This window comes from Camelina sativa, chromosome 16, assembly GCF_030686135.1.
Source record: "Camelina sativa cultivar CO46 ecotype springtype chromosome 16, ASM3068613v1".
NCBI classification, from domain to species: domain Eukaryota; kingdom Viridiplantae; phylum Streptophyta; class Magnoliopsida; order Brassicales; family Brassicaceae; genus Camelina; species Camelina sativa.
The window spans coordinates 5,924,762-5,952,465 of NC_141895.1; the positions used below are offsets into that span (position 1 = coordinate 5,924,762).

A 27,704-nucleotide genomic window follows, 5' to 3' on the forward strand; every position below is an offset into this window, starting at 1 on the left:
TTTGCGCCGGCTGGCGGATATGCCTGAGTAAGTCAACGTCGAGATACCCTCAAGGCAACAGAAAAGCGGAGGCCACCAACAAAACTATAATCGCCGGGATCCAGAAACGACTCGACGCCAAGAAGGGTCTATGGGCTGACAAACTCGACGGCGTCCTATGGTCTCATCGCACTTCACCGCGCACATCAACTGGACGAACCCCATTCTCACTCGCATACGGCATGGAAGCACTCACTCCAGCCGAGGTAGGAATCCCAACTCTCCGACGTTCTATGCTCGTTCACGATCCAGAGCTGAACGACAAAATGCTGTGTGACTGACTCCTATTCATTGAAGAAGAGCGCGACCAAGCTCTACTACGGATTCAGAACTATCAGCAAGCCGCCGCAAAATTCTACAACAAGAAAGTCAAGTCTCGTTACTTTGCGGAAGCCCTAGGTCACTGGTCCACTATATATATCAGATGTCATTGTCAGAAAAAGGGATCATCTTTTGGGGCAATTAGAGAGAGAAGAGCTTTTATATTCTTATTAACTGCGCTTAGCTTATTAATTGTCATTTTCTGTAAACAATCTCTTCAACTCAACGTTAATAAAAGGACCAATTCCGATTTATCCCCATTGATATTCATATTATTTATATTGTCGATTTCATACATCAACACTTCCATCCGGTGACAAGAAGAAACTAAAACATACGGTTTCGAGCATTGAATAAGCTTGTCTTCTCTACAAAAAATGTTTCTATGACAGAATGGGAGAGAGAGAAAGTAAACACGTTTCTGCGAAAAGCTAAGCAGGACAGGTGAAGATTCAAACCTGAAAATGGGCCACATTGGAGTTAATGGGCCACAAATGGAAATTAGGCCCATCTTTGCGACACCTAGGGTTGTTGATACTGAGTGATCTTATAGTCTAATAAAACGGCGATTATATTCCTGCACTAGTTACCTCACAAAACCGATTTTAAACTGTATGATATAATTAATTAAAATCTGACAGAAGAAACTTATAGGCCTAAATGAAATAAAAGCGTACAAAATGTTTGTTCATTATTAACATTTCTAAATTAATTCACATTCAAAACAAGCTATAAACTAATGAATTTAATATATGATAGCTTATTTTATACTCCTTCAGTTCCATCCAAAAGCACAAAGATTAAGAAAAAATAAATGAATCATTTCACATAGTTAAAGTTAAACCAATAGAAAAATACTGCATAATCTAAATAGTCAAAAAAATTTAAATTATTATAAAAAAATACATAGAAATTTGAAAAAATCTTATAATATAGAACAAATGAAAAAGGCTAAAAGATTTTATATACTGGAACACAAGAACTATCTCCTATATATTAAAAGAGAAGCATTCTTGAAGAAAAGCTGACATGTCATCGCCAGAGAGCTTTGTGCCCAATTTATTACTTTTTTAATATTCTATAATATTACATAAAACTGTCATTGCTATTCAATTTATTTTTATACACAATATTTTGTTTCTATAAATTCTAAAATTGGTAAATATTATTCAAATATTAATAAAGATTATCCCCTACATGTTTTCGAAATTATTTTCAAAACCTATCTATTTTAATAGGATAAAAAATTATAACATGTGATGTAAAAGTATATATTTAAATCATATTTTCAAAAATATAAATAATATTATTTTTTATTGTTTAAATTTTTTTGACCAAAAATAAAATTGAAATTAATTTTGAATAATAGATATTGGAAAATCATTTTTTTTAAAATTTGACGGCATCTTAAATTTATTCTAAACTATAAAATATTTAAACTTATGCAAATCCTAATTTTCAGTTTTCCATATAGAAATTTTCTGATATATAAGACTAACATATATTAAAGATTCCTTAATTCAAAATTAACATATTAAAAAATATAAAATCTTATATATATTTAATATTATTTTTTAAAGATTTTGAGGGATGGGTTTTTATAGATAAAAAGATATTATACCCCATATGGAGTATGGCTACCAGAACGGGTTTAACCCGCTTAAGAATTTAGGCCATTCGTTTCGAGAAGTTTTAATCTTTTTGATGGTTTTTATCCGTTTCATAATTTACAAGTTATATACAGTTCTGATTAATCACTAATTCGATAAACGTTAGATTCAAGTATGTTGTTTTGTGAATCTTAATTTTATGCTGAAACCTTTATTATTTCAAAAATCACAAACTGAATGAAACCAAACTAATATAGGTTTGAACTGTAAATGATTTAACAAATAATTATATTTGTAAATGTAACTCTATGTACATAATTATATCTATAAATGTAACTCTATGTGTACATACTATATTACAAACCTTATAGTAAACATAGTTTTGAAATCAATCACGCACGTACGTGCGGGTCCGTACCTAGTATCTATATATTTTTTTAATAGTCACCCCAAATAGTTATAAAATCTCTACTAAATAAAAGTATGAGCTATAAGCTTCTTAAGCTGTCCACCAAAGATTTTAAACCACCAATAGGGATTAGACACTTCACTAATTAACTTTTTAAAAATTTCTAGAATTTTTTATATTAAAAATTATTTTAAACAACCTATCAGGATTTGACATGTCATTCATTAACATTTTTAAAATTTCCAGAATTTTTTAAAAAACGAAAATTTTAAATTTATGTAAATAAAAGAACTATGTACAATAATATCCCACATTGGCTATAAAATTTTTAGACAATGGTTCAAAACCAATACAAATAAGATTAATATGCTTCCAACAACGAATGAGCAGGAAAGCTTGATTATCAGGCGTCCAAGTTTAAAAGTTTTATTCGGTTTGATCCTGCTTTTTATTTGATCAAATTAAAACTTTAAAAAGTTTCAAAAAAATATATTATAATAATATTTAAACTTTTAAAAGTTCTTAGCTTTTAAAAGTTGATATTCTTTCATTAATTTTTTTTTAATCTTATTTTTTATTTTTTTGAGAAAAGAAATGATTTTGTTCTTGGAGTTTGATGTATTAACAAGTTGTGTGGTAGTATAAAAAAAGGTTTTTCAGTGGAAGAATGTGAAGAAGTTGACGAGGAAGAAGAAAAAAAATATTATAACAAAGAACTAGATGGTAAAAGTAAAGATGACAATTACCATAAATTTTGACAATAAAAATGACAAGAAAGAATATGAAGAATAAGAAAACAATGAATCAAAAACACGAAAACATAGGTGATAACGATCAATTAAATATGAAAATGAGAGAAATTCATGATTATAAATTTGTTTCATTTTTCTGGTGGTCAAAGAAATGGTTTAGGATATGTGAGATCACCAGTTTGATCCGCCTAGCCTGGACGTCGAGTTAAATGCATGATTTTTTATCAGATTTGATTTTAAAACACAACCGATTTTTATATTTTTAAAAATTATGTATCTAAAATTTAACTTTTTTCTTAATAGTAATTTGGAGTTTTCTACAAGATAATATTTCATTACCGTCATCAATCATATATAATTTTTATCTAAATATATCAAATAAACCCATACGTAGCGTGGGTTCAAAACCTAGTTAAAACTAATATCTAAGAATATTGACCAATTTCTTTTATTTTTGTTTTATTTTATAGTGTGTAATTAAACTTGCCACCATTTTTTTCCTTTCCATAACTATATATATGTTGACCAAATAGTTATAGAATTGAGACGTATCATTTAGAATGTTGACCAAGATAAAAAAAATCTATTGATAGTTTTAGAAACAAATATCATATAAATGGTATGTTCTTTTTAATGATATATCATTATAGGTAAGAAATTTTCACATATCTGTGACCTAATAGTAAAAATATAAATTTTGTTGACCAGAATTTTGGTTCAAATGTAAGTGTAAACAAGCATGTATGACTTCGAATTATAGATAATCAAGTACAGTAAAACCTCTATAAATTAATAATGTTGGGACCAAGACATTTTATTAATTTATAGTGATATTAATTTATCTATAAATTAATAATTATTATTATATAGTGTAAATTAATAATTATTAATTTATAGATATATTTTAATAGTTTGAATATTTAAAATTATGAATTGAGACAATTTTAGCAAAATATAATTTTACTTTCGGTTTTTGTAAATTTTATGGTATTGGAATTGAATTTGTAATATATAGAAAACATTATTAACAATAAATTACAAATACAATAGACAAATTCACTTATACACATGACATACATAAATTCAAATTTATGAATAATAATATCAATTGTTGTATTTTAATAGTCAATCAAAATATCAAAATGTAAATGATGAATATCTAGAAATTGAAAATTTCAAAAAATTAGCTATTTTTTGGCATGTTACAGAATATTGTATATCACTATAGTTTGAAAATACAACATAACAATTGTTTTATAGATATGAGCTTTAGGAGAAACATACATTATATATATGTAAATTTACATGATTATTAATTTATGATATTATTGGGACTATATTTTAAATGGAGATTTCAAAAAAATTATTATCTTATTATCTTATCAAATTTTGTTATTTTTTACACTGGCCCGACTTGGGACTAGCAAAATTTATTAATTTATAGTGTTTATTAATTTATAGAGTATTAATTTATAGAGGTTTTACTGTACGTCCATTTTTATTTATCTACACAAAACATGAAATTACCTAAACTGTTAAGCCTCTAATTCTTGACAAACAAATATAAAGGAATATAAATAGAGGAGCTCTTTACTCCCTGAGATAATAGATAACTCAAACTGGCATTTAAAAATGAATTGGATAGAATATATGTTTTCAATATTTGAATTTGTTTCGGTACTCTTCTTGATGTTTACGGCTAATGCTAGGGCTCGTGGTCGTGGAGGTATAGATTTTGATAAGAACTACGTCGTAACGTGGGGACAAAATCATGTCTTAAAACTCAACCAAGGGAAAGAAGTTGAGCTTTCCATGGATCAGTCTTCAGGTTCATTTCCTTTCTTTTGACGTTCCAAATACGAAGTCATGTTTTAATGGTTTATGTGTGTATTGAAGTCATTTCCTTATATATATATATTCCAAAATATTATAACACAAATGACCATGTTATTGGTTTTTAAATTGTGGTAATGACTGTTTTTTTTTTTTTTTAATATATGTCACCACCTAAATTCAAACCTGTATAGTGAGTATTGTTAGTAAAAAAAGATACAAAATACATATATATATATATATATATTATATGAAATATTGAAATGTATACAAAACATCGAAATAAATAGTTTGACACAACCTACAATACTAATTAATAGGTTCTGGCTTTGAGTCCAAAAGCCATTACGGATCAGGATTCTTTCAAATGAGAATCAAATTGCCTCCAAGAGATTCTGCCGGTGTTGTCACTGCTTTCTATATACGTTCACATTTTTCTTTCCTCTACGATAAATTTGGAGTTTCAACATTGTGAATTTGCTTTTTTTTATTATATTTTAATATGTTAATGTATTGGTTACAGTTGACGTCAAAAGGAAACACCCACGATGAGGTCGACTTTGAGTTCTTAGGGAATAGACAAGGGAAACCGATAGGAATCCAAACTAATGTGTTTACCAATGGACAAGGAAATAGAGAACAAAAATTTGTTCTTTGGTTCGATCCCTCCACAAGTTTCCACACTTATGGGATTCTTTGGAATCCATATCATATTGTGTAATTTTTTTTCTTTTTTTCTCCTTCCTTTCTCTTTATGCAAAATCTTCTCTTATCTAAGTCGATCTTTTTGGATGGTTTGTTAACAGGTTTTACGTCGACAAAATTCCAATAAGAGTGTTCAAGAATAACAAAAGATTTGGCGTGAACTATCCATCAAAGCCCATGCAACTAGTGGCTAGTCTTTGGAATGGTGAAGAATGGGCGACAAGCGGTGGTAAGGACAAGATTAATTGGGCATACGCTCCTTTTAAGGCCCAGTTCCAAGGCTTCCCCGAACATGGCTGTCGCCTAGATGGTCAGAGTAATAATAGGAAAGTTTGTGGCTCGACAAGGTACTGGTGGAACAATATGACGTATAATAGGTTAAGTGCAAACGAACAGAAGGCAATGAAGGATGTGAGAGCAAAGTACATGAAATATGATTATTGTTCTGATCGGCCTAGATATCCTGTCCCTCCTACTGAATGTCGATTGAATAAATGAGGGTAAAAATACATTTTTATCAAAGGCAAATAGAATACACAAATAACATATTTGATATCTTATATATATTTCCAAGTTCTCTTATTAGTCAATAACACAAGATATAATCAATCAATAATGTATGACTGGAATTTTATAAGATGAGTAGCTGAACAGCGGACTAACTCAATAATTGTTAACTGTATGAACTGATTCGAGAAATTTCTCGTAAAATTATATATATGAAAAATTGACTAACTTTCTTCATATATTAGTGCCACATTAGCTCATAAGAGAATGGTTTGTGTATAAAATATGACGATTCAGTTTTTAGAACTTTCACTTTTGCTATTTTTCTTTTTTGTTTTTGTTAACTGGAACGTTCTGACTCTAAAACCATATGTCCATCTTATTTGATCCGGACGTGTCTTTCAACTGTAACTATCCTTCGATCATGTGACCTCATTCAATATTTCAGGATACATTTCTAATCGAGTTATCGACCTTTGGTCACTTAACTATTTTCTTTTTAAGGTGGGGTAAGCATAACTAAGATAAATACCAAATTATCCTTTTAAGTTATGGTAATTATAAAACAATACTTTTGTTAGGAAAAATGAGATTTAAGGTGATAATTGATACCATTATTCTAGTATAAAATTTGGCGAGAGAAAGAAATGAAATATAACGGTGGCGGTGCTTATCAAAACAACGATGATGGTGGATACAAAGGAGGGTGTGGTTGTTACAGAGGTGACGGTGACGGATAGGCAACGATGGTTTAGGATTTATTTGATGCAGTGGTTGTTGAGGTCGATGCGATGGTGGTGGTCATCGTGAGGGAGATGGTTACAGTGAAGAAGATCCGGCAAAAGACAAGAATTTCAGGTGGTTGAGATAAAGAAAAAAAGCAAAAATAATCATGGTCATTTTAATAAATGACATGTATCAAATAAAAATAACGTCACATATGAAAGTAAAAACGTAAAATAGCTTGAAATTTGTGAAAACTACAGTATTTTCAGAAAAATATAAATTGTCGAATGAAATATTTGTAGCATGATATTTCAAAAAGTTTAGTGGAGATTATTGGTTTAAGATTTGAAAGAGTTTTAAGGATTTTAAATGTTACTAGGGGACATTCCGGACTACGCCCGGTATAACAATTAATAGGTTTGTTTTCATTGCAAATGTAATGTTGTATAAAATCTATCATCATATTTGCTTATTTTAACATTTACATACTTGTTCAAATGTTAAATCTATTCATATAAATGTTACTTTAAAAAAAAACATCTTATAATGTGGAAGTCTTATTATTTTTTTGAATTTCTAAGATAGAACTTTTGACTGACAGTAGCTATTTTTGTTTTTACAATGTGAAACTATTTGTAACACATGTTTATGTATGGTATTATATGATAATTGATTTAAAGGTTAAATTTTTTTTGAAACATGAACTGTTTATGTATTTGAATTTGCTAAGTTACAGATTTATATTCTATGAACATTCAATAAAAATTATCAAACACTAAGAACCACTATCATTTGGTAGATAAACTATTGTAAATATTAAACTGTGACAATAATTAACTTGATTTATAAACTTGGGTTTTAAACGAAATTAAATAAACAATGACGAAAACAAAAGTCAAAGGGGTTGTCACAAAGTCGATAGAAGGGGAAGTTCCTTTTTTCGTTAACTGGTGAAAACGGAACTTTCAGATTATGTAATTTCAGTCGATTCTTATACCTTATCTCTTTCTATATCTATTGCCATCGCCTAATGAAGTCTGGGAATCGCCATAAACATCCTGATATGCTGACTGAAACGAAGAGCAATACGAATCAGTTTTCGGATGGCAGATAAGTTTCCGGATTTCAGATAACCTTTCATTTTCCAATCGGAATGGAAATCTATTTTGTCATAGAGGTTAGCTTAAATCTCTGTTCATCCTATTTTATTGTTCGGCTTTAAAAAACCTATATAATAAATTGCTTTTAGCAGTTTATTAATTTACATTAGAATGTCGATCCCTTTTTTTTCGATTTCTGAATGTGTGATTTGGTGTGCGATCTCACATGCAGAATATGCAATTAAAACAGAGAGATGGTTAGTTGTCTATTCATCGTCGACACTGGGAGAGCTATGAGCAAAGATTGAATCTATACTATGAAGGTTCGTTTACCAAATCGAGTTGACAAATTGTAGACTTGATTATGTGTCGGAATTGAAGCTTTAAATTAGAAATCACATAGGTATGTAAGAGAATACAAACCTGATGTAATAGATTTAAGCTTATATCTATGAAAAAGTTTAGATCATTGTACTTCTACATATTGGGCAATTTTGTCTTGCATACAACCATTGAATTATACATTCATGGTGATAGATGTGCTTGCAATTGAGGTTGTTGATATCATTGCGTCCTTTGAATGTTTGCAGACAGATGGTGCACTCATCATTTTCTTCTTCTGCGGTTGGAAGTCTTTTGGAAGTCTCTAGATCGGCAATGAGGACGTCGATGTCTAAGCTGGCATTGGCATGGAGAGAGAAATCTGTGATTGTGAAACTTAGAAAAATAGACCTACCTGTTGGAGGTTCTTCCATTCGAACTGCATTGAAGAAGGTGATGAACCTTGATGTCATTCTTGTTGCGTCGAGGTCTTCGATTTCATGATATGATAGAATGTAGTGTAGGTTGTTGCTCAAGGTTTGCGAGGTAGGTCCTCCACCGTTTGGGGTGTAAGGGATGCGTATGTTGATGTGGTTTTGATTCGTGTTTGGTCTTCTGATAATGATGGCGATTTCATTGGATCTTTGAATGTTAATGCTGATAGTTTTGTATGATAAAGTAGAAATGAGATTTGGGTTATCTCCCATGGCTTTTTTTTGGAGCTTCTTGGATTTCTTTTTGTTGCTCTTTGGATAAGAGTGACTGGTTATTTATATTAGCGCTTAGTCGTTTAGAGTTCCATGGACGGTTGATAACTTTGTTTTTGTTTCGAATTCCTTCTGTATTCATTGCCATGACTTTCTTATTTATTGTTAAAATTCAATGAATCTTGGTGAGGTGGGTGTTTGATGTTCATTACTCTATAGTTACATATTTTAAACTACCTTCTACAGGGTAGCTGATCCGGCAAAATGGTAATCGTGTTGTTTAAAATCAGTTATATTATGATGGTTTAATTTTGCGTATGCAGGAATGATCATTTGTATGTTTTCGTGATGATGTTTGTTTTTGTTCTTAACGGGCCTTTCATTTAAATGTCTGTAGGCCCATTGAATTTTATCCATTGTTGTTTGGCCTTTTTAGGTAGTCCAACAACTTATGTATTGTTGTTTGGATTAATTTTGTTTAAATGGGGCTGCATCCTAAAATTTAGCTACTTGGTTTTTTTTCCTTCGTAAAATATCGTTTGTAGATTATTAGTCTCATTGACTAAGAGTAGATGTCTATTTGTTAAAATTGACTTAAATTTTTTTTTAAACTGCAGGAAACTCCAAATCGAGAATAAAGAAGATGTTGTTATGTTTGGTTTACAGAAACAGGTCTCATGGAAGTTCTTCTTGTGGTAGTTAATCTATATTTGAGAGTCTTTTTCATTCCTCCACTTTCCCTGACTCTGCTTTCTTCCTTTTGGTTAAACCTGCATATGTGCATGATTATAGACTTTGGTCAGGCGGTTTTTTTATTGTTTACATTGCAAAGCCAGCATTGTTGTTTTCTATCATTGGATTAAAATCTAGAGTTTTTCTTACAATTGGTGTTCTGGAAGGTGTGTCTACGTCTGAAATTCGATGGAATTTGATCCTGCATTTATATAGAAGAGTGTCAATAAATTACATTTGTTTGGTAATAAGTGTAGGGATTTACCATTGTCTTTGGGTATGTCATTGTAGATTTCCTTGTAGACAATATTTGTAGTGCCACCTTTTTTAGATTCTTCTCCTTGTAGAATAGTGAGGCCATTAGGAGATGTAACTCTAGAAAGAGCAACATATAGTTGTCCGTGGCTAAAAACTGGACTTGGCAGATAGAGGACAACATTCTTTAAGCTTTGGCCTTGACTTTTATTAATCGTCATGTCATAGCAAACTCTAACTGGAAATTGTCGTCTTTGCAGTGTGAAAGGATGTTCTGATTATGGGGGTGATAAAATAATCCTTGGTATGAATACCTTCTTCCCAACATGCGTTCCTATTACTATTTCAGCTTCTATCACTATTTCTCCTAAATTAGTGACTATCATTCTTGTACCGTTGCACATTCCTTCCTTTTGATTTATGTTCCGTAGAAGCATTATTGGGACTCCTTTTTTGAGAGTTATCTTATGCTTGGGCAAACCAGGGAACTCTAAAGAGTTTAAATACTCTACAGGATATAGTGCTTCATAATCTGCTCCCACTGTATCCTCTTTGCCTATGCTATGTGAGCTTAAGTATTCTTTTGCTTCTCCTCCAACCTGAGATAACATGTAGGCATTTATCTCATCAACATACTCATTCCTTGGAGTTAGGATTGCTCGTTCTGTCAAATATTTAAAGGTGGTGTCGGAGCTTTATTGTAGTGGATATGCTGCTTCAGTGATTTGTTGGAGTTGGTTTCCTTTTGGTTTTAAAAAAAAAGAATGGTGAACTTGTACGACTTCACCTCAGAGCCGGCCACAAGGCCAAGCAAGCAAAGCACATGCTTGCGGCCGTTTAAAATATTAACTAATTTTCGGCCGATTTTACAAGAAATTTTGTGTGGTCTAGTGGTTGAAACTGTAAAAGCCGAGTCTTAGCTCCTAGGTTCGAACCTTGTCAATGTCTAAAACAGATGTTTTTATTTTTTTAAGAAGAAAATTAAACTAGAAATAAAAACTATGAGGTCCAATATTCTCCCTCGCTTGTAGCCCAGTACATCTCCACGCCGGCTCTGCTTCACCTTCATCTTTATCATTCGCATCATCTGTTTCACATGCTGGTGCGGTTCCATTGCCAATAGTTAGTAGCCAAGCTGAGAATCTTGTTTCTGAATGGTGTAGTCTCATGTTTGTTTCCAACATAAATACTTTGCAGGAATTCCATAAATATGAGTGGCTTATAGATGCAAGTACTGTATCGGCTCTGGTTCCATTCGGTATCACAGGGAGGATCTGCCGAAAGTCTCCACCTAGTAGGACCGTCTTTCCGCCAAAAGGTTTTTCGCTCGCTGAAGAGTCTTCTGTGGAAAGAAAGTCTCTCAATGTTCTGTCGAGCACCTCAAATGTGTGTCGATGAGACATCGGTGCTTCATCCCATATGATCAAGTTAGTTTTGATTAGTAGCTCTGCAAGCATGGTACCTTTTTTAATTTCACAAATGGAATCTTCAGTAACGATTAGAGGGATCTTGAACCTTGAAAGGGCTTTCCTTCCACCTGGGAGAAGCAACGCTGCAATGCCAGATGAAGCAACAGGTAGGACTATCCGTTTCTCTGATCTTAATTTGGAGATTATTGTCTTGTAGACAAATGTCTTCCCAGTTCCCCCAGCTCCATAGAGGAAGAATAGTTGTCCCATATTGTTGTATACGGATTCCAAAACTGCCTTGTAGACAATTTGTTGTTCTGGATTAAGTTGGTTGAACAGTTTATGATGTTCTTCTCCCTCTTTTTTAACGTCGTATTGTTGTTCTTGTCGCCATAAGTTGTTGCCTAATTCTTTTAGGACTTTTAAATCAGGTTTAGGCATATCATTGAAGTCCATGAGTAACCATTCATGTTGGTGGAGGATCTGTTCTATCTCGATCAAAGTATAATGTTGCAGCTCATCTTCTTTGAAATTCATACTGGGAAATCCAAAAGCTCGCCGTTGCTTGTTAGGTATGTCATCTGACATTGATTTCCACGTTTGTTCCCACAATCGTAGTGGGTTTGCTACTTCACAATATATAAGCAATAGAACAAATAGTTGGCGTAGCTGAAAGTTGTTGCCCATTTATTTGCTTCATTCATAGCTTGATGCCACTCTTTATCGTTGTCTAGCAAACCTCTTGCGTAACATACTGCCTTATAATCTGCTTGAATTACCCCACCTACTGTTTTGATCTCGTCATAGTTTCTTGGCCCTCTAACGACGTTGAGCATAATCCTAAGGTAGTATAACTCACCAGAAGTTGGGTGGATATTGACTATTCTGCCTATTGAGTAACCCCGTTGTCTCTTATGCCATAGTTTAGTATCATTGTCCCACACATAGTGAATTGGAAATTTGACATATGTATATTGTCTTGCTTCTTCACACTGGTCACACATTTCCATCCATGTTGTGAATATGGTCCTTTCGATATTAGCTCTTGATAGGACATATTGCAAATTTGTTGTCTGTTTGTAAGCAACTGATTGTTGACCTTCAAGATGGATAATCAATTTCTGAACCGAAGGCTTCCTTTGGTGTATGTGAAATGAAAAAATGCGCCACATAGCTTCACAAGCAGAGAGATATCGACAGTCTAAGTACTCTTGAATTTCATTTCTTTCCTTGACAACCCTTGTAGTATCTTGACTGTTGCTTGTGTTAGTAGTACCTTTCTCGATCAAAATAGTTGCTTTATCCATTCCTTTTGTTACATATTTGAAAAGGTACTTCACAGCATTTGAAGTGTTGCACCATTCCACATTGATGTGTGCTTGATATTTTTTCAAAATAGGCAGATTGTGTGGTATGACAAAGCGATTATCCAACCTTGTTCCTCCTTTGATGACAGTTTTTTCTTCGTTAGGACGACGACAGTATATAATATAGCCGGATTGGTCAATCGTCAGGTGCTCATTGTAAGGACGGGGATACTTTTTCGTGCAGACTTTATTTGTCATGCATGGAGACGATGGCCTATCGATTCCACAAGGTCCATGCATCATGTGCTTTTCCACCAGTTCAAATCCAAGTGGGTCTTCACTTTTGTTAGGTAGTTCCGCTGAAATGACTGAATTAATTTGACCAGGGCTTGGTTGTTTCGGTGTATTATCCAACCATAGAAGTATATGAGCGTGTGGGAGGCCACGTTTCTGGAACTCAATGGTGTGTAGCACTGAACGAAATGTGTAAATCATGTAAGTAATTAATATTTTTAAATTGATTTAAACATCAATTAACATTGAGAACGTACCAGCAATAGATGGACTGAAGAATGTGCCTTGTTCGAGGTCTTTTAGGAGTTCATCGAGTTTCATTTTAAAGACACGACATTCAATATCTGGTCTATCATTTCCTGATGTGCCTCCATAAGTAGCCAAATGATCCTTTATTTCTTGCCAGTTAGGGTTTGCAGTCATTGTGATAAATAAAGTTGGATTACCATATGCTCTACATATTGCCCTAGCGTCATGATATTTTTCTATCATATATCGAGGACCACTTGTAAAACTTGAGGGCAAAATTATTCTTTTTCCTACTTTTATGGCTTCGGTTTCACCTTTACTCACTGCATCAAATACATTGTTGTATAAGTCAGCTCTTAACTGTTCTTGGTTGTCTTTTGCCCAGCGAAGTCTTTCTTGCTCAATGATTGTGTATACATCAACAACATACTGGTGAAATAAGCGTCCTGACTTTATGATTGTCATTCCTTCGGTCAGTCTTGTTTGGATTTGGTAAGCATAGAACTCTCGTATACTTATGAAAGTCCTTCTTTCGCAATTTTGTGTGACCGCATGGGGGATTTCTGCGTGAAACCCATATTCGCAAAATGGGAACAACAATGGATATTGCAAGCTCATGAAGAAAGGATGGTCGTCCCTAATGTCTTGCAAGTGGCCTGACTGCAATTCCAAGATTACATATTTGTATCTGGTAGTGGCTGTTATATCTCCCACAATAAGACCTGCCACTTCTCTCACTTGAGGTAAATCATACTGCTTACCCTTACCTCTTTGACCAACCAATCACATTCTTAAATCTTGGACTTCATTTGCTTTGTATCTATCTCTTGCTTTCCGGAAGAATATACACAAACAATTGTGTTCATCTAACATATTAAGCAAGCCGACAACTACTTCCTCTTGAAGATCGTTTCCTGTGTTTCTTTGTGACATTGTCTTCAATCGATTGGAGACCTCATTTTCAGTATCAAAGATATACATTTGCAGAAACTTTGGTGTGTCGCCTGGCAATGGGATTAAGGAACCAATCCGATGGTAATTTTGGCCATGTATCCTGAAACATGGTGGGCCTTTTCCTGATGTCACAATATGATCTATTTTGGCTCTCATTGATGTGAATGTTATTATAGAATTGTAGACTCGTATGTTCATACGAAATGAGAAGCTATGTTCTAGGAGGTGGTCGAGAAATGCAAGAGTTTGTCTGATTGGTGGTAGTTTAACTCGTCCTTGACCGCAACATATTGTGAAAACTGGTTCTCCAGTTATAAAATCATCACCAGTTTTCTCTGAATACCATACTAATGCATTAAAATGGCTGCATTGTAAAATTGGATTTTCTTTTGCCATAGATGCTGTTGGATGATTAGGGAAGATATAGTATTGTATGATGAAGAGTGACCTCAAAGTTCTTTTCTGGCTTGCCTGGATAATCTTAGTGGCGTTTGAGATGATTCACCTGTACAATAATTGTGTTATGCATAAGGAATGACACATATATTAGGTATTATTTTGTAGATTGTATAGGTTTTTTGTTTCCAATGCTCAGCAACTGACCTTATTCCTTGCGGGTTAGTCTTTTAGATAAGATGAGGACAAGTCTCATTGTTCTTCTATTTTTGCTCCTCACTGTTTTTAAGTGTTTATCTAATGTGTGTTAGTGATTGTAAAATATTTATTTTGTAAATAACATAGCTGTCAAATAACATTATTGATGATCATCTTACCGTATTCAGAACACCTGTCGCATCCACCTGCATTTAGCAAATGCTATGGTAATTAGGAATTAAACTTTAGCATGGGTATATGTTTAGTGGAGTAGTACTATAAGGAGAAGCTTACAATCATGATAGGCGGTGGGGTGATGCTTTGTTGTTTTGTTCATGTATTGTCCCTTGTCTAAATGAAGAAATGAAAAGTTTTAGTAGTACATCAGGTTGAATATTTCTATTGAATTAGATATACCTTTTTTATTTGTCGAAGTAGATGCCTGATGGTGAGTTGTGCTTCGGTTAATTCTTTGGCGCTTAATAGGTCGTCGGTTTGTAGAGACAGAGCGTTTGTTGTGCCGTAGCCATTTCTTAGAGACTATGATTGCTTTCCGATATAATCGGGCTTCCTTATGATGCATTGTATTAGAAATGCATTGTTCTAATTAGTATATGTGTTAAAGGGGTCATAATATATAAGTACTTATTCCAGGATTGAGGGATGGACCGTGTTTGTTGCATTTTTTACAGCCACCTATTAAGAAAATAGCAGAGTGTATGTTAGCGGCCTATTTCCTGAAGCGATGACTCTTGACCAGGTTTTTTGTTAGGGGATTGACAAAACTTACAATTGTAATAGCTGGTAATGGGAATTTGAAGATCTTGACTCGTTTGACCTGCAGGTTTTGATGGTTAGTTGGTTGTTGTAAGCGACGCTATTTAGTTATATTTTTGAAGAAATGTTAGTGACCTGTACCTTGCTCGTGAGTTCTTTTCCTTTTTCTTTGATTGTTTGTATCCTGTAGCGGTGCTTTGTGCTTTTGTTTTTTATTTACCATCTTTTATCCAACCTGCAACTTGTATAAAAGTTTGAATAAGTAGGTCTGGTTTGGTATTTAGGTGTTTTTGAAGTGTAGAGTATATCCTACCTACGGTGGTGAGAAAGCGTTGAAGGTAGTAGGAGATTGAGGGTGAGGCGTCACTGGTTTTTTGTTGTTTTTGGTAAGTCAGGGAAGCTTTAGGGAGTTGTGAAACTCTTTGTAAGAACGTGAAGAGTTTTGTTTATAATTACTGGGATAGTTAAAGAGTGGATGATTAATTTAATTTTGTACTGACGATACTTATTTCCAGGTTTTACTGTTTTTAAAAAATGTAGTCTTTTTGATATTTTCATGTATGTTTTCTGTAATTTCTATATCAATAATTTTGCTTTAACTACTAAGTTCTTTTTCTGCGTTTTAGTTTCCATACATGTGATGAACGGATAAGTATAAGGAGTTGTTCTTGAGGAAAGTGGCATATGATATTCCCAGAAGCTACATTAGATATCAGTTGGTTTTACAGGGTATTTGTAACTTTCGGAAGTGCATTGTAGTTTTACCTTTGGCCGTGGAGCTTGTTTGATGTATCTTGTAATATTTACTTACGTTGGTTGGAGTTTTCCGACTTTTGATTTGTAATATAGATAGAACAACTCTTGTGATTAGACTTTAAACTATGTTCTAATTAACAATATTTCAAGTACGTACTTGACCATAACTGCTACGATAGTGAGAAAGCAACATACTTTGTTCAATTTATTTAAGCCTTTGAACACATAGAGTTCATAGAAAGATAGTGGAAAAGCATAACTCTTGACACACAATGGAAATTATGAAAACATAGAACATCACTACTTATTATCCAGACGGGGACATTTCTCCAGAGTAGATCTGTTCTTATCGGTTGAATCATTGACATGTGATTTTTCTCGAGATTTGCATGTAGTGGTAGTACTTTGAGTTTCAGGAAGCGACTTGGTAGAACTTCCTTCTTCTGATTCGGCTGGATGGTCAGTGATGGTTTCCAAAATGCGGGAGATTGAGACAGTTTGGCGAGAAGTTTTGAAGTTATATTCAGAGAGCTTGATTTGGAATTTGCAAGTATTGCCAACGATATGTTTTAAACATTCTGGGGTCTGCAAATTTATTTCAGTATACGAAGTTGTGCTGGAAGCCTGAGCATGAGTGAATAAGTTAGAATAGTAATAAAATTTCAAAAGGAAAAGTATAGTTGATCTACAATACCTCCATTTCCTCGTTTAAAACATCAGCAGCTCTACGCCCAGCAATTTTGGTGGCCTCACTATCGAGGACAACAAAAGTTGCAACATCTTTGTTTTTGTCAGATACTCGTATCTCAAAACGATATCTGTGTAGTCATGAAAGTCTTTAAATTCTTTTTTTTTTTTTAAAAAGGCAAGATCAAGTAAAGCACATGTCTGAGTTAGAATTTAGGAAACCTGATGACACCGATGTTGTTGGATTCCTTGCAGTAGTTGCAGTACAAAGATGTATCAGCCTTCTCAAGTTTGTTGTTGCATTTGCTGCATGAGATGTAGTACCAACCATATTGTGGTTGTATGTCAAGAATGGTACCAAGTAAAAGCTAGCTTCCTGTTTTGTGTTTTAAACTGTTTAGTTTGATGAAGCTGTTTCAAAAGTTTGAAAATTGTAAATTAAATGGAAAGTCGAACATCACCTGGGGATTCTCATTTTGTAGAAATTGGAGAATTTCTTGGATTGTAACTGTCTCAAGTTTGGTAACGGCAGAGGAGGATCTTGCAATTTTTGGAGTGTTGTGACCATTATCACCTAACCTGTTAACCAAAACTGAGTTAGATTCGATTTCAAGAGAAACTGGAGATGTGTTTATTAGTAAGTAATGAAATGTATACCATGTCAGGTATTGTTTGGTTTCTGAAACGTCTGCGTCAAAGAATATGCGTGTGGAAGATGTTGAGCTAAGTGTCATAGCAGCTGCAAATATGTACAAAAGTTTTCTTGTTAGATATTTAATTTGTCTGTTCTTCCTTACCAAGATTATGTCAACTTTCAGAAAAGATTACTTACGTCCTACTGTTTTTGGGTTGACAATAGTGATGAGGAAGACAACGTTTTGACTTCACTTTGGTTCCATCTTTCTCTAAATAGTGCAGCAATGGTTCCCCAGAAGTATATACGAATAGTCTGGCCACTAAATATGAGAATTATGTTATTTAGTTGTATGAAAACTTAGTAATAGGTTTGCTTTTTAAAATAACGGAAGAATGCATTACTCTTTCAGTTGGAGGTGTAAGAACACTCTATCAGTTGATCGGCTGCCTTACACTTGCTGTGATGTTTCCAGTGTTGAAGGGGAGTGGATATTGTCGCCAACAATTAGGCGTAACAGGCCAATAACATCTACAACATACAGAAAAATAAGAAGGTATGAAAATGGATCAGAGTTTAAGGTTTTAAAAAATAAACAACAGTTAAGATTAACTGACCAAATAGATCTGCATTTGTGTCTACAATAGAGGCGGAATTTTCATAGTTACGGAAACGAAACTTTTGTTCGTCGATCTGATGGTCTCCAATAGGCTCCAATACCATTGATGTTTTATCCGTAAAGATGATCCCGTGTTTGTGGTCTAACACTTTGTACACCTTTTTGCTGGCAATAATCATGAAATTATTGAGTGTGTAAACAGAGTTGAATTTCAGCCGACCTTCGTAGCGGAATAGGCGGTTTGCTAGTATGTAGGCTTGGACTGCATTAGACTGTAAGTTTGACAGTTAGGTTTTGTTTTTCATAAGAGTTTATTGGAAACATATATGGTCAACATACCTTAGAGTCGATGAGAAGCAGTTCAACGCCCATAAGCATGTTTCCTTTCTTGAAATTTCGAGCTTCCCAAAAATGGATGAGGCGGACTAAAACATCTTCCTTGCAAAAGTCTCCATCAATGGTATCAAAAATCTGAAAGGTCAATGGTTAGGGAGGGGCTTGTAGTTTCGATTTCTCCATATATAGATTGTAGTGGTTCTTTGTATTTCTTGGGGTTGGTTGTGAAAATAATGAGATGCATGCTAGATCTACAAACTTGTATGACAGATCTCTATGTGCGATGCTTAACAGAGAGATGAAAGGATAGTGAAGAGACGACACAAGAGATTTGTTAACGGGGTTCGGATAACCTACATCCCCGGGACCAAGTCCAGAATCATTCACTAGAATTAGAACGCAAAAGTCACATTTGCCAATGGTATCTAGCACACACTTGTGCCTACCACTCTAATCTACATGAACTAAAGGAACCGCCACTCTTTGTCTTTTCCGACGAGTGTGAACCTCTACAAAAACCACCAGCAGATTCTCTATCTTACTGGTGGGACAACACCACACACAACATGTGTGCTTCTCTCAATTTTAGGTCTAGGGTGCGTAAGCTGCTTCTTGTTACCACCTCTTCCTTTTATACTTCTTAGAGTTCTCCACAAATCCTAGGTTCCACAAGCTTCTTCCTCTTTTCTTCTGGGTAAAAGCTTGTTCTCTTTTTGTCAACTTGACCCATACTTTTGTTCCTGTCACACCTAACACAAACATGCTTTTCTGACACAGCCGTTCCACTATTTGCTGCAACTTGACGCTTTTCCGCTCTGTTGCACTACACAACCTCTTCACGAGGTTTACCTTGTTTCCAGCTCTGTTGCACTACACAGCCACTACAAGTTGTATGCTCTATTTTCAGCTCTGTTGCACTTCGAGTATACTCAACTGCTAAAACCTATTTCTGCTCTGTTGTGCTTTTCAGGTTTACACAGCTGCTAATGAAAGACTTGTTCTCATGAGCTTAAAGCATGACTGGTTGAGCTCTCACTTCTTGGATCTTCTCGATAAGACTCCAAGGTTCAGCATGTCACTTCATTCCATGTGACTTCACATTGAGCTGTCTTGGCTGAGCTAGTATTCTCTAATTCTCTTCATGAGGAATCATTGCGTCTGTGTCTGTAGCTGGTTACACATGCTCCATCTTGTTCACTGCTTCTATGTCTGAACATGTGTTTGTATCAGACGTGTTCACTGCAACGTTCAATGAATCTGTGTCTGTACTCTTGGTTGTATCAGGTTTACTCATTGCTTCTTGATCATCTCTCTTGTGTTGTATAACCAGTAACAACACCAATATATCTTCAGGTTGTATAATCGACAAGGGTAGTCGACTTTATAGATTTTCATTCTGAAACTCTTGATGACTTTGGAGATAATAGCCATTAAATTGGACTTTGAAGAAGACGGAGTAGGGAAACTCAGAGGTTTGATAACTGTTGTTTCTTTATTAAATTTCTAGGTAAGTTGAATCGATTGAAAATTTTAGGTTTTTGGAAGACGATGACGATGGTAGAGAGCGGAGGAAGAGTTCTCGATGAAGAAGGTTTTTTCTCGAGTCTGTAATATTTTAGATTTATGGGCTTATTAGCTCAAAGTTTAATCAATGGGCTTAAGTATTATTGCGAAGCTGGCCTTTTTATTTGGCTTCCATCAAAACAAAACAATATGTTGTTTGATATTAGAAGAGGAAAGAGGGGAAAAAGAAGAGATATTAGAAGGGGTGACATGGCATCTCCTAAGGTGTTTTAGAATAGGCTGACGTGGATAGCGTGAGGAGCTTCAAATAACCCCTTTTATTAGTAAGTAATGTAGAATCTGTTGTGATTAGATCAAGATTTTGTTAAAGTCTGTTAAAGTTTAGTGTTATTAGTTTGTGATTTGTAAAAATTCATTTAAAATCTTAACAAATCTGAGTTATTGGATTCAGACATTTATAAAGTCATTAAAAGTTTCGTGTTATTCAATTAAAACAAAAGAATCTAGTATTGGGAAAAAATGTCATAAAAATCCCCAACTATACATTTTCGTTGATTTAAAGCATCAACTCTTCATTTGGTGAAATAAATACTCATTTTTTTTGTTGACTTTGAAATAAATGTAATTGATTTTGCCGATTAAGGCACAATGTTAACTGGTTAAACAGAACAATTACACAGAGTTAACTAATCGTTACTAAGACTAGTTAACGAGCAAATGTTTAAAAAGATAAACATTCAAATAAACAATCCACTATCTTCCTTCTTCTTCTTTCTTTTAGAGGTTCGGTGCTTTTCAAGGAGGCAAAATTGGAGTTCGACTCTGAGATAATAAATCTCGCCGAAGATGGAAAATCAGAAATCAACAGTGGAGATTCCAAAGATTCGAAATAAGAGGAGAAGCTCCACCAATCGATAATCAAGAATACGGCTTCAGAGAATTGTTTTGTTTACCTAGTTAACATTGTGCCTCAATTGGCAAAGTCAACAAGACTTTATGATTTATTTCAAAGTCAACAAAAAAATGAGTATTTATTTCACCAAATGAAGAGTTCATGCATTAAATCAACGAAAATGTATAGTTAGGAATTTCGATGACATTTTTCCCATCTAGGATTGTTAATGAGTTCAATTATTATATTATTGGTTCATGATTTTAGACACTTTCTTTACTAAATAAAGTCATGGAAAGTATCACAAAAATACAGGGATTGGTTGAAGAACTTTACAAGATTTTAGAAAACTAATCAACAAAACTCTCTAGCAATCTTAGAAAACTAATCAACAAAACTCTCTAGCAATCTTTAACAATCTTTCACTTATTCACTTTATTGATTTTGTTGAATTCTTCAAAAAATTTTATAAATCTCAAACTAATACCACCCTCAGTGTGTTGAAAAACAAATAGTGTTACATATGAAAACACAATTTGTTAAATAATATCTTTATGATTTTTGTTGAAAAGTTATGTACATGTCAATGGGAGAGCTAGATGGTCATTGATTAATCACTATATGAAAGCATAAAAGATCTAGCGATGATGGTACATATAAAGGATGTTGTGGTCGTTATAAAGAGTAGTTATAAATTTAATGGAATAGATGTATGTTGGTAATAGTGAATTTGGTTAAGGTTTAGATTGATACAAAAAAAATGAGTGAAATGCTTATTTTGATAAGATGTATTTAGTTACAAGTTCTAGCTAAAAAATGAAGAGAAAAAAAAAATTACGTAATAAAAATTGTAAATGTTACTCATATCACCTTTCCCACAAGTTAGTATTTTTTTTCTTTTTTTCATTTCATAGTTACTTATTATGAAATTTTAATACTGTAAAGATATTAAGATGATTGTTTAAAACCGAATTTAATTATTATATTTAAAAACCAAAACAAAAAGTTGACCATTTGACTAAAATATATTTATTTCTATATATGCTCCAATTTTGCATATATTTGTTCTTTTGGTATTTATTTTGTTGACCATTTGACTTTTTTTTTTTGGGTGAAGAAAATAAAACCCAAATCCGACCCGGAATTACCGCTCCGTTTTTAAAGAGTCACGAGTCCATCATGGAGGTGTCTTCGTCGTCTTCGTCTTCGTCTTCTCAGTTACAGCTTTCATGCTTGAGTCAAACCTCGTGACCATTGCTAGATTAAGCTTTTTCCCCTCTGCGTGTTTCCTCGTTTTCACCACCACCACCCCTCTCAAATGGCGAAATCAGAGAAACACAAGTTAGCCCAAACCTTAATCGATTCAGTAAACGAAATCGCTTCGATTTCAGATCACCGCGCACCGATGAAGAAACACTGTAGCAATCTCTCCCGTCGATTGATGCTTCTTCTTCCTATGCTTGAAGAGATCAGAGACAACTGTGAAGAATCAACGATCCCTGACCAAGTGGTGACGGCTTTGTTATCTCTCAAGGAATCGCTTGTTCCTGCTAAGGATTTGCTCGCTTTCGTTAGCCAAGTTAGCAAAATTTACCTGGTGTGTGAGTATATTTTCAATTTTAATTACCTCTTTTGATTTCTGAGAATTAGATCTGAGTTTTTGTGATAGTGATGCAATATATAGAGAGACGAACACTTGTGTGTGTGTGTGTGTTGTTGGATTTGAAATTGAAATTGGAATTGATTTTGGAATCTGTGTGTTGTGTTTGAATCTGATTCGTTTAGGTGTTGGAGAGAGATCAAGTGATGGTTAAATTTCAGAAAGTGACGGCTCTATTGGAACAAGCTTTAAGTGGAATCCCTTATGAGAATCTTGAAATTTCAGATGAGCTTAAAGAACAGGTATTGAGATATATATAGTAGTCTTCTGCTCTGATTTGATATTTTTTACATTTTCTTGTTTTCTTGAACCTTCAGCTTTGGGATTCATTTCTTGTTGTGTGTAGGTTGAGCTTGTTCTAATTCAGTTAAGAAGAGAAATAGGAAGAGGCGGTGATGCGTATGATGATGAGTTATATAGGGACGTTATGTCTCTTTATAATGATACAGGCAGTGTAACAGATTCGGATATGCTCAGGAGAGTGGCAGTGAAGCTTCAGTTGATGACTATAACTGACCTTACGCAAGAGTCTTTGGCTTTACTTGATATGGTCAGTTTGAGTGACGGCGATCCAGGTGATAGCTTTGAGAAGATGTCGATGGTTCTCAAGAGAATTAAGGACTTTGTTCAAACCGATAATCCTAACTTGGATGATGCTCCCATGAGACTAAAATCACCGCTTCAGAAGGCACAAGATGGTGATCTAAATTTGCCGATACTGCCTGAAGATTTCCGTTGTCCGATTTCTCTAGAATTGATGAATGATCCAGTTATTGTTTCTTCAGGGCAGGTATTATATTGTACAAGCATGATGATTCCATTTATGTGTCTCTTTAATTTGTTTCCGGTTTTATTGACTGGTCTTATCGGAATCTTGTGTAGACGTATGAACGTGAGTGCATTAAGAAGTGGCTTGAAGGAGGGCATTTGACGTGTCCAAAGACGCAAGAAACGCTGACAAGTGATACCGTCACACCGAACTATGCTTTAAGAAGCCTTATAGCTCAATGGTGTGAATCCAATGGCATCGAAACTATGCTTTAAGAAGCCTTATAGCTCAATGGTGTGAATCCAATGGCATCGAACCTCCAAAGCGTCCCAACAATTCTCAACCGAGTAGTAAAGCCTCATCTTCCTCCTCAACCTCTGCTGATGAACATAACAAGATTGAAGAACTCCTAACTAAGCTCACATCGCAACATCCTGAAGACCAAAGATCCGCTGCAGGAGAAATCCGTCTTCTAGCGAAACAGAACAACCATAACCGAGTCGCCATTGCTGCATCCGGCGCCATCCCTCTTCTGGTGAATCTCCTCACGGTATCCAGTGACTCCCGGATTCAAGAACACGCTGTGACATCGATTCTCAACCTCTCGATATGCCAAGAGAACAAAGAAAGGATTGTTTATTCATGTGGAGCGATTCCAGGTATTGTTCATGTGCTCCGGAAAGGCAGCATGGAAGCTAGAGAAAACGCAGCAGCCACACTTTTCAGCCTTTCGGTTATAGACGAGAATAAAGTGGCAATAGGCACCGCAGGAGCGATCCCGCCTCTTGTGACCTTGCTGAGCGAAGGATCACAGAGAGGCAAAAAAGATGCGGCGACTGCTCTGTTCAATCTCTGCATATATCAAGGGAACAAAGGAAAAGCTGTGAGAGCCGGTTTAGTTCCCGTGATAATGCGTTTACTAACAGAGACGGCAAGCGGAATGGTTGATGAAGCACTTGCTATATTAGCCATAATATCGAGTCACCCGGATGGGAAAATGGTAGCTGGAGCCGCTGATGCGGTTCATGTTATGGTAGATTTTATAAGAAGCGGGTCACCACGGAACAAAGAGAACGCAGCTGCAGTATTAGTGCACTTGTGTTCATGGGATCAGCAGCATTTGATTGAAGCTCAGAAATTAGGGATTATGAGTCTTTTAATAGAAATGGCTGAGAATGGTACTGACAGAGGGAAACGCAAAGCGGCACAGTTACTTAACCGCTTTAGCCGTTTTAACGACCAGCAGAAACAGTCTGGTTTAGGTGTCGAAGATCAAATCTCTCTAATCTGAGTTTAGCGTTATAAGGTTTGTTTCTACATACACAGGTCGTGCACATTTTGTTTTGTTTTCTTCACCAAACTCACACAACAAGAACCAAGATTTTGAAACCTGTAAATCACCTTTTTTAGTTTTTTTTTATAATCTCAAGTTCGCATTTGCTCGGATCTTACAATAAAAGTTAAAATTGGTGTTTGTAAATCTAAATCGTAATCTTGTTTCATAATCTCGTTGCTTGTTGGGCTGATCTGTCCAAGTTCAGGCCTGGATATGTCAATTTAATTTTTGGTTTATCTTTATTTTGCCGTGATAAACAAGACAAATAATATTGAAAAAAAAAACAAGACAAATAATAAATGCAAAAAAATCGCTGCGGGTTTAGAAGAAGGACGCCTTCATCTCTTGGGCTTGAGCAGCACGCACATCCTAGTCCTACACAGATCTGATTGCCTCAAGATGCAGAGATTCTTGTCCGGCCGCGTCCTGGAACAAACTCGTCATCAGATAATTAGCCGACGCTTTCTCACTCTTGTTCCATCTCTCTCTCACCCTGTTCCTGTTCCTCTTTCTGTTGCCACTTCCTCTCTTCCCGTCACTTTTGACAACATCAATCCCAAGAAGGTGGGTTGGTTGTTCGAATTCATTACCTATTCGATTCATTTGTCGGATTAAATTTACTGTTTGAAATGTGGGTTTTTTTTTCGTCTGATTCATTAGCCATTTTAGTTCTCTGATTTTTCTGATTCATTCAGCTATTTGATTTGTCGGATTACTGTTTAACGAACTCGCAATTAATGATAGCTAAACGTGCAATGGTTAGTTCAAAGGTTACAGTACTCTCGGAAGACATTTTTAATATTCATAAAGCGTGACAATGAATGTGCAGAGTACTCTTGAAGATGCTTTTTAACAACTTAGCAATGAAAACACTTTATAACGTTTTCAAGAAATAGAAGTTGAAGGTTTGTGTGCCTGTGTTTTAACATTCACTTTTTGGGTTAGGTTCTTGGAACATGGCACTCCAGGTTCACAATTCCAGCAACAGTGAATCGTGTCAGAGAGATCCACAAGAGTTCGGTCAGCGATAATAACCCGAAAAGTACAAAGAGTTCGGTCAGCGATACCCCGAAAAAAACAAAGAGTTCGGTCAGCAATACCCCGAAAAAAACAAAGACTTCGGTCAGCAGTACCCCGAAAAGAGCAAAGACTTCGGTCAACCATTTCCCGAAAAGATCAAAGTTTCAGAAACACCATCGAGGAAGATTTAGTAGAGGAATAGCTCCCTGTGGGAATCTTACTGGTAGCTATGCTCTTCAAACACTTGAACCCGGTTGGATCACATCTAGACAAATAGAAGCTGGGCGACGAGCAATGATACAACATATACAACGCGGTCAAAAAGTCCTAGTACGTATATTTGCTGACAAATCAGTTACGGCAAGACCAACTGAGACGCGTATGGGTCGTGGGAAAGGAGCCCCAGCGTTTTGGGTAGCTGTGGTTAAACCAGGTAAAGTTATTTACGAAATGGGTGGTGTATCCGAGTTAATAGCCAGGAAAGCTATTAAAATAGCAGCATCGAAGTTGCCTCTTAAAACCCACTTCATTACTTCTAGATAAGTCTATAGGAGGAGGAGCTATAGTAATTTGCAGCTATGCTTATGTTGCTGTAATCAAGGTTCACTTTTACATTCACAATCTGCTCAAATTTTAATATCAAAACACTCATCTACAAATGATGTTTGTAATCTTTTTTGTTTTCACTATTTCGTCTCCGTAGATGGTTATTTCTTCAGTAAGTTGTACCATTTCTTTATTGGATTCCGGTTAAGCATCGTAGGCTTTTCTGTTTCATCGGTACTTGTTGTTACACACTTTGTTTCTAGTTCTTCAAGCAGCATCTTAAAACCTTCCAACTGTTTCAAAATCATTACAAAAGTTCCAAGTTCTTGAGATACTATGATGCAAATTGGAGCGTACACAAAAACTTTACCGTGATGTATATTCATCTGAATCAAACTCTTCCATAATCCGTGCTGCATATTCATCAGCTTTGTTCTCAATGGTGAACATGTTTGTTAGCAGACGCTATAAGACTAATAAACTGTCAAGACAAAATTGTTAAGATTGATCAAAAGTCAAAATCATTCATAAGATATTTACCCTGTAAAACCATCTTCTTACTTGTCTAACTTCGTCTTGTGTTAATCTACCATCTCCATCTTTATCAGCACTGCAAATCATTAGCTATTTTGTTTCAACTTTACATTCATTCCAAGAAGATACAAAATCGAAATAACCGAAAAGCTTACATGTCAAGAATCATCATAAGCCTGGAATCGAAGTTTTGATCGTTTATTTGACCCCAGAATTCACATTTGTCAATCACATCTTCTCTTATACATCTTCGTCTAGACAATGCTTCGGAGTTATTTATGGATGGAGTTTGGTAGTTTGGTGAGGATGGTCCGCTCATATGACCGCTATAAGGTATTATTGTATCGCTGATGATCCCCCACTCGTTCTCGTCGGGGTCATAGTCCGTTACGTCAAAGCTTACAGGTCTCTCCATAGAAGAACACAGCCTGAAAATGTTTAGTAGTTTTCTTTTGACGAAAAATTTAAAACATTTATCAACTTATTTCTTATATTACAGGCTAAAATTAAGTTTTTGAGACAAGAGAATAAGTCTAAGGAACACAATATTCAATTATATTTCTTTAATTTAAGTAGTCAATGTATATTTGAAAAAAAATTATTCAGATTTGAAGCAGTTGCGTGTAAGAGAGATCGAAGTCTAACATTGAAAATACACAATATGAGACGTCATAATAGCAAAAAAAAAAAAAAAAAAATCCAATAAAATTATTTAATAAAAAATAGTCTATATCTGTTTATGTTGTTTGGTATAGGTATTTTTTTTTTTTGGTATAGGTATTTGATTGAA

General features: G+C 34.8%; 3 protein-coding genes and 3 pseudogenes across 6 annotated transcripts; 3 read left to right on the top strand and 3 right to left on the bottom strand.

The window, feature by feature from the left end:
• The first annotated feature begins 4,763 nt into the window (after positions 1–4,763).
• LOC104753441 (xyloglucan endotransglucosylase/hydrolase protein 2-like) lies at positions 4,764–6,167 on the top strand. The gene is made up of 4 exons (XM_019238168.1): positions 4,764–4,959; positions 5,285–5,385; positions 5,488–5,681; positions 5,771–6,167. The coding sequence occupies exons 1-4, from the start codon at positions 4,764–4,766 to the stop codon at positions 6,165–6,167; spliced, it is 888 nt and encodes a 295-aa protein (XP_019093713.1).
• Positions 6,168–9,753: 3,586 nt separating this feature from the next.
• On the bottom strand, positions 9,754–10,842 carry LOC147925169 (uncharacterized; annotated as a pseudogene).
• Positions 10,843–12,052: 1,210 nt separating this feature from the next.
• On the bottom strand, positions 12,053–14,386 carry LOC147925170 (uncharacterized; annotated as a pseudogene).
• Positions 14,387–22,145: 7,759 nt separating this feature from the next.
• On the top strand, positions 22,146–24,958 carry LOC104750012 (U-box domain-containing protein 12). Of its 3 annotated transcripts, none has more exons than XM_087493510.1 (5): positions 22,146–22,646; positions 22,835–22,951; positions 23,056–23,499; positions 23,592–23,742; positions 23,796–24,958. In XM_087493510.1, the coding sequence occupies exons 1-5, from the start codon at positions 22,368–22,370 to the stop codon at positions 24,767–24,769; spliced, it is 1,965 nt and encodes a 654-aa protein (XP_087349636.1). In that variant the 5' UTR covers positions 22,146–22,367; the 3' UTR covers positions 24,770–24,958. The 3 variants fall into 3 exon arrangements, with proteins under 3 accessions (XP_087349636.1, XP_010470044.2, XP_087349637.1); XM_010471742.3 differs by having other exon boundaries at positions 23,592–23,721; positions 23,766–24,958; XM_087493511.1 differs by having other exon boundaries at positions 22,520–22,650.
• Positions 24,959–25,020: 62 nt separating this feature from the next.
• Positions 25,021–26,553, top strand: LOC109129584 (putative ribosomal protein uL16-like, mitochondrial). The gene is made up of 2 exons (XM_019238012.2): positions 25,021–25,378; positions 25,760–26,553. The coding sequence occupies exons 1-2, from the start codon at positions 25,214–25,216 to the stop codon at positions 26,375–26,377; spliced, it is 783 nt and encodes a 260-aa protein (XP_019093557.1). The 5' UTR covers positions 25,021–25,213; the 3' UTR covers positions 26,378–26,553.
• On the bottom strand, positions 26,342–27,357 carry LOC147925171 (respiratory burst oxidase homolog protein C-like; annotated as a pseudogene). Its single transcript, XR_015585478.1, has 3 exons — positions 27,070–27,357; positions 26,942–26,990; positions 26,342–26,861 (listed from the first exon to the last, which is right to left on the bottom strand). The product of XR_015585478.1 is annotated as a respiratory burst oxidase homolog protein C-like (transcript).
• Between the last annotated feature and the right edge of the window lie 347 nt (positions 27,358–27,704).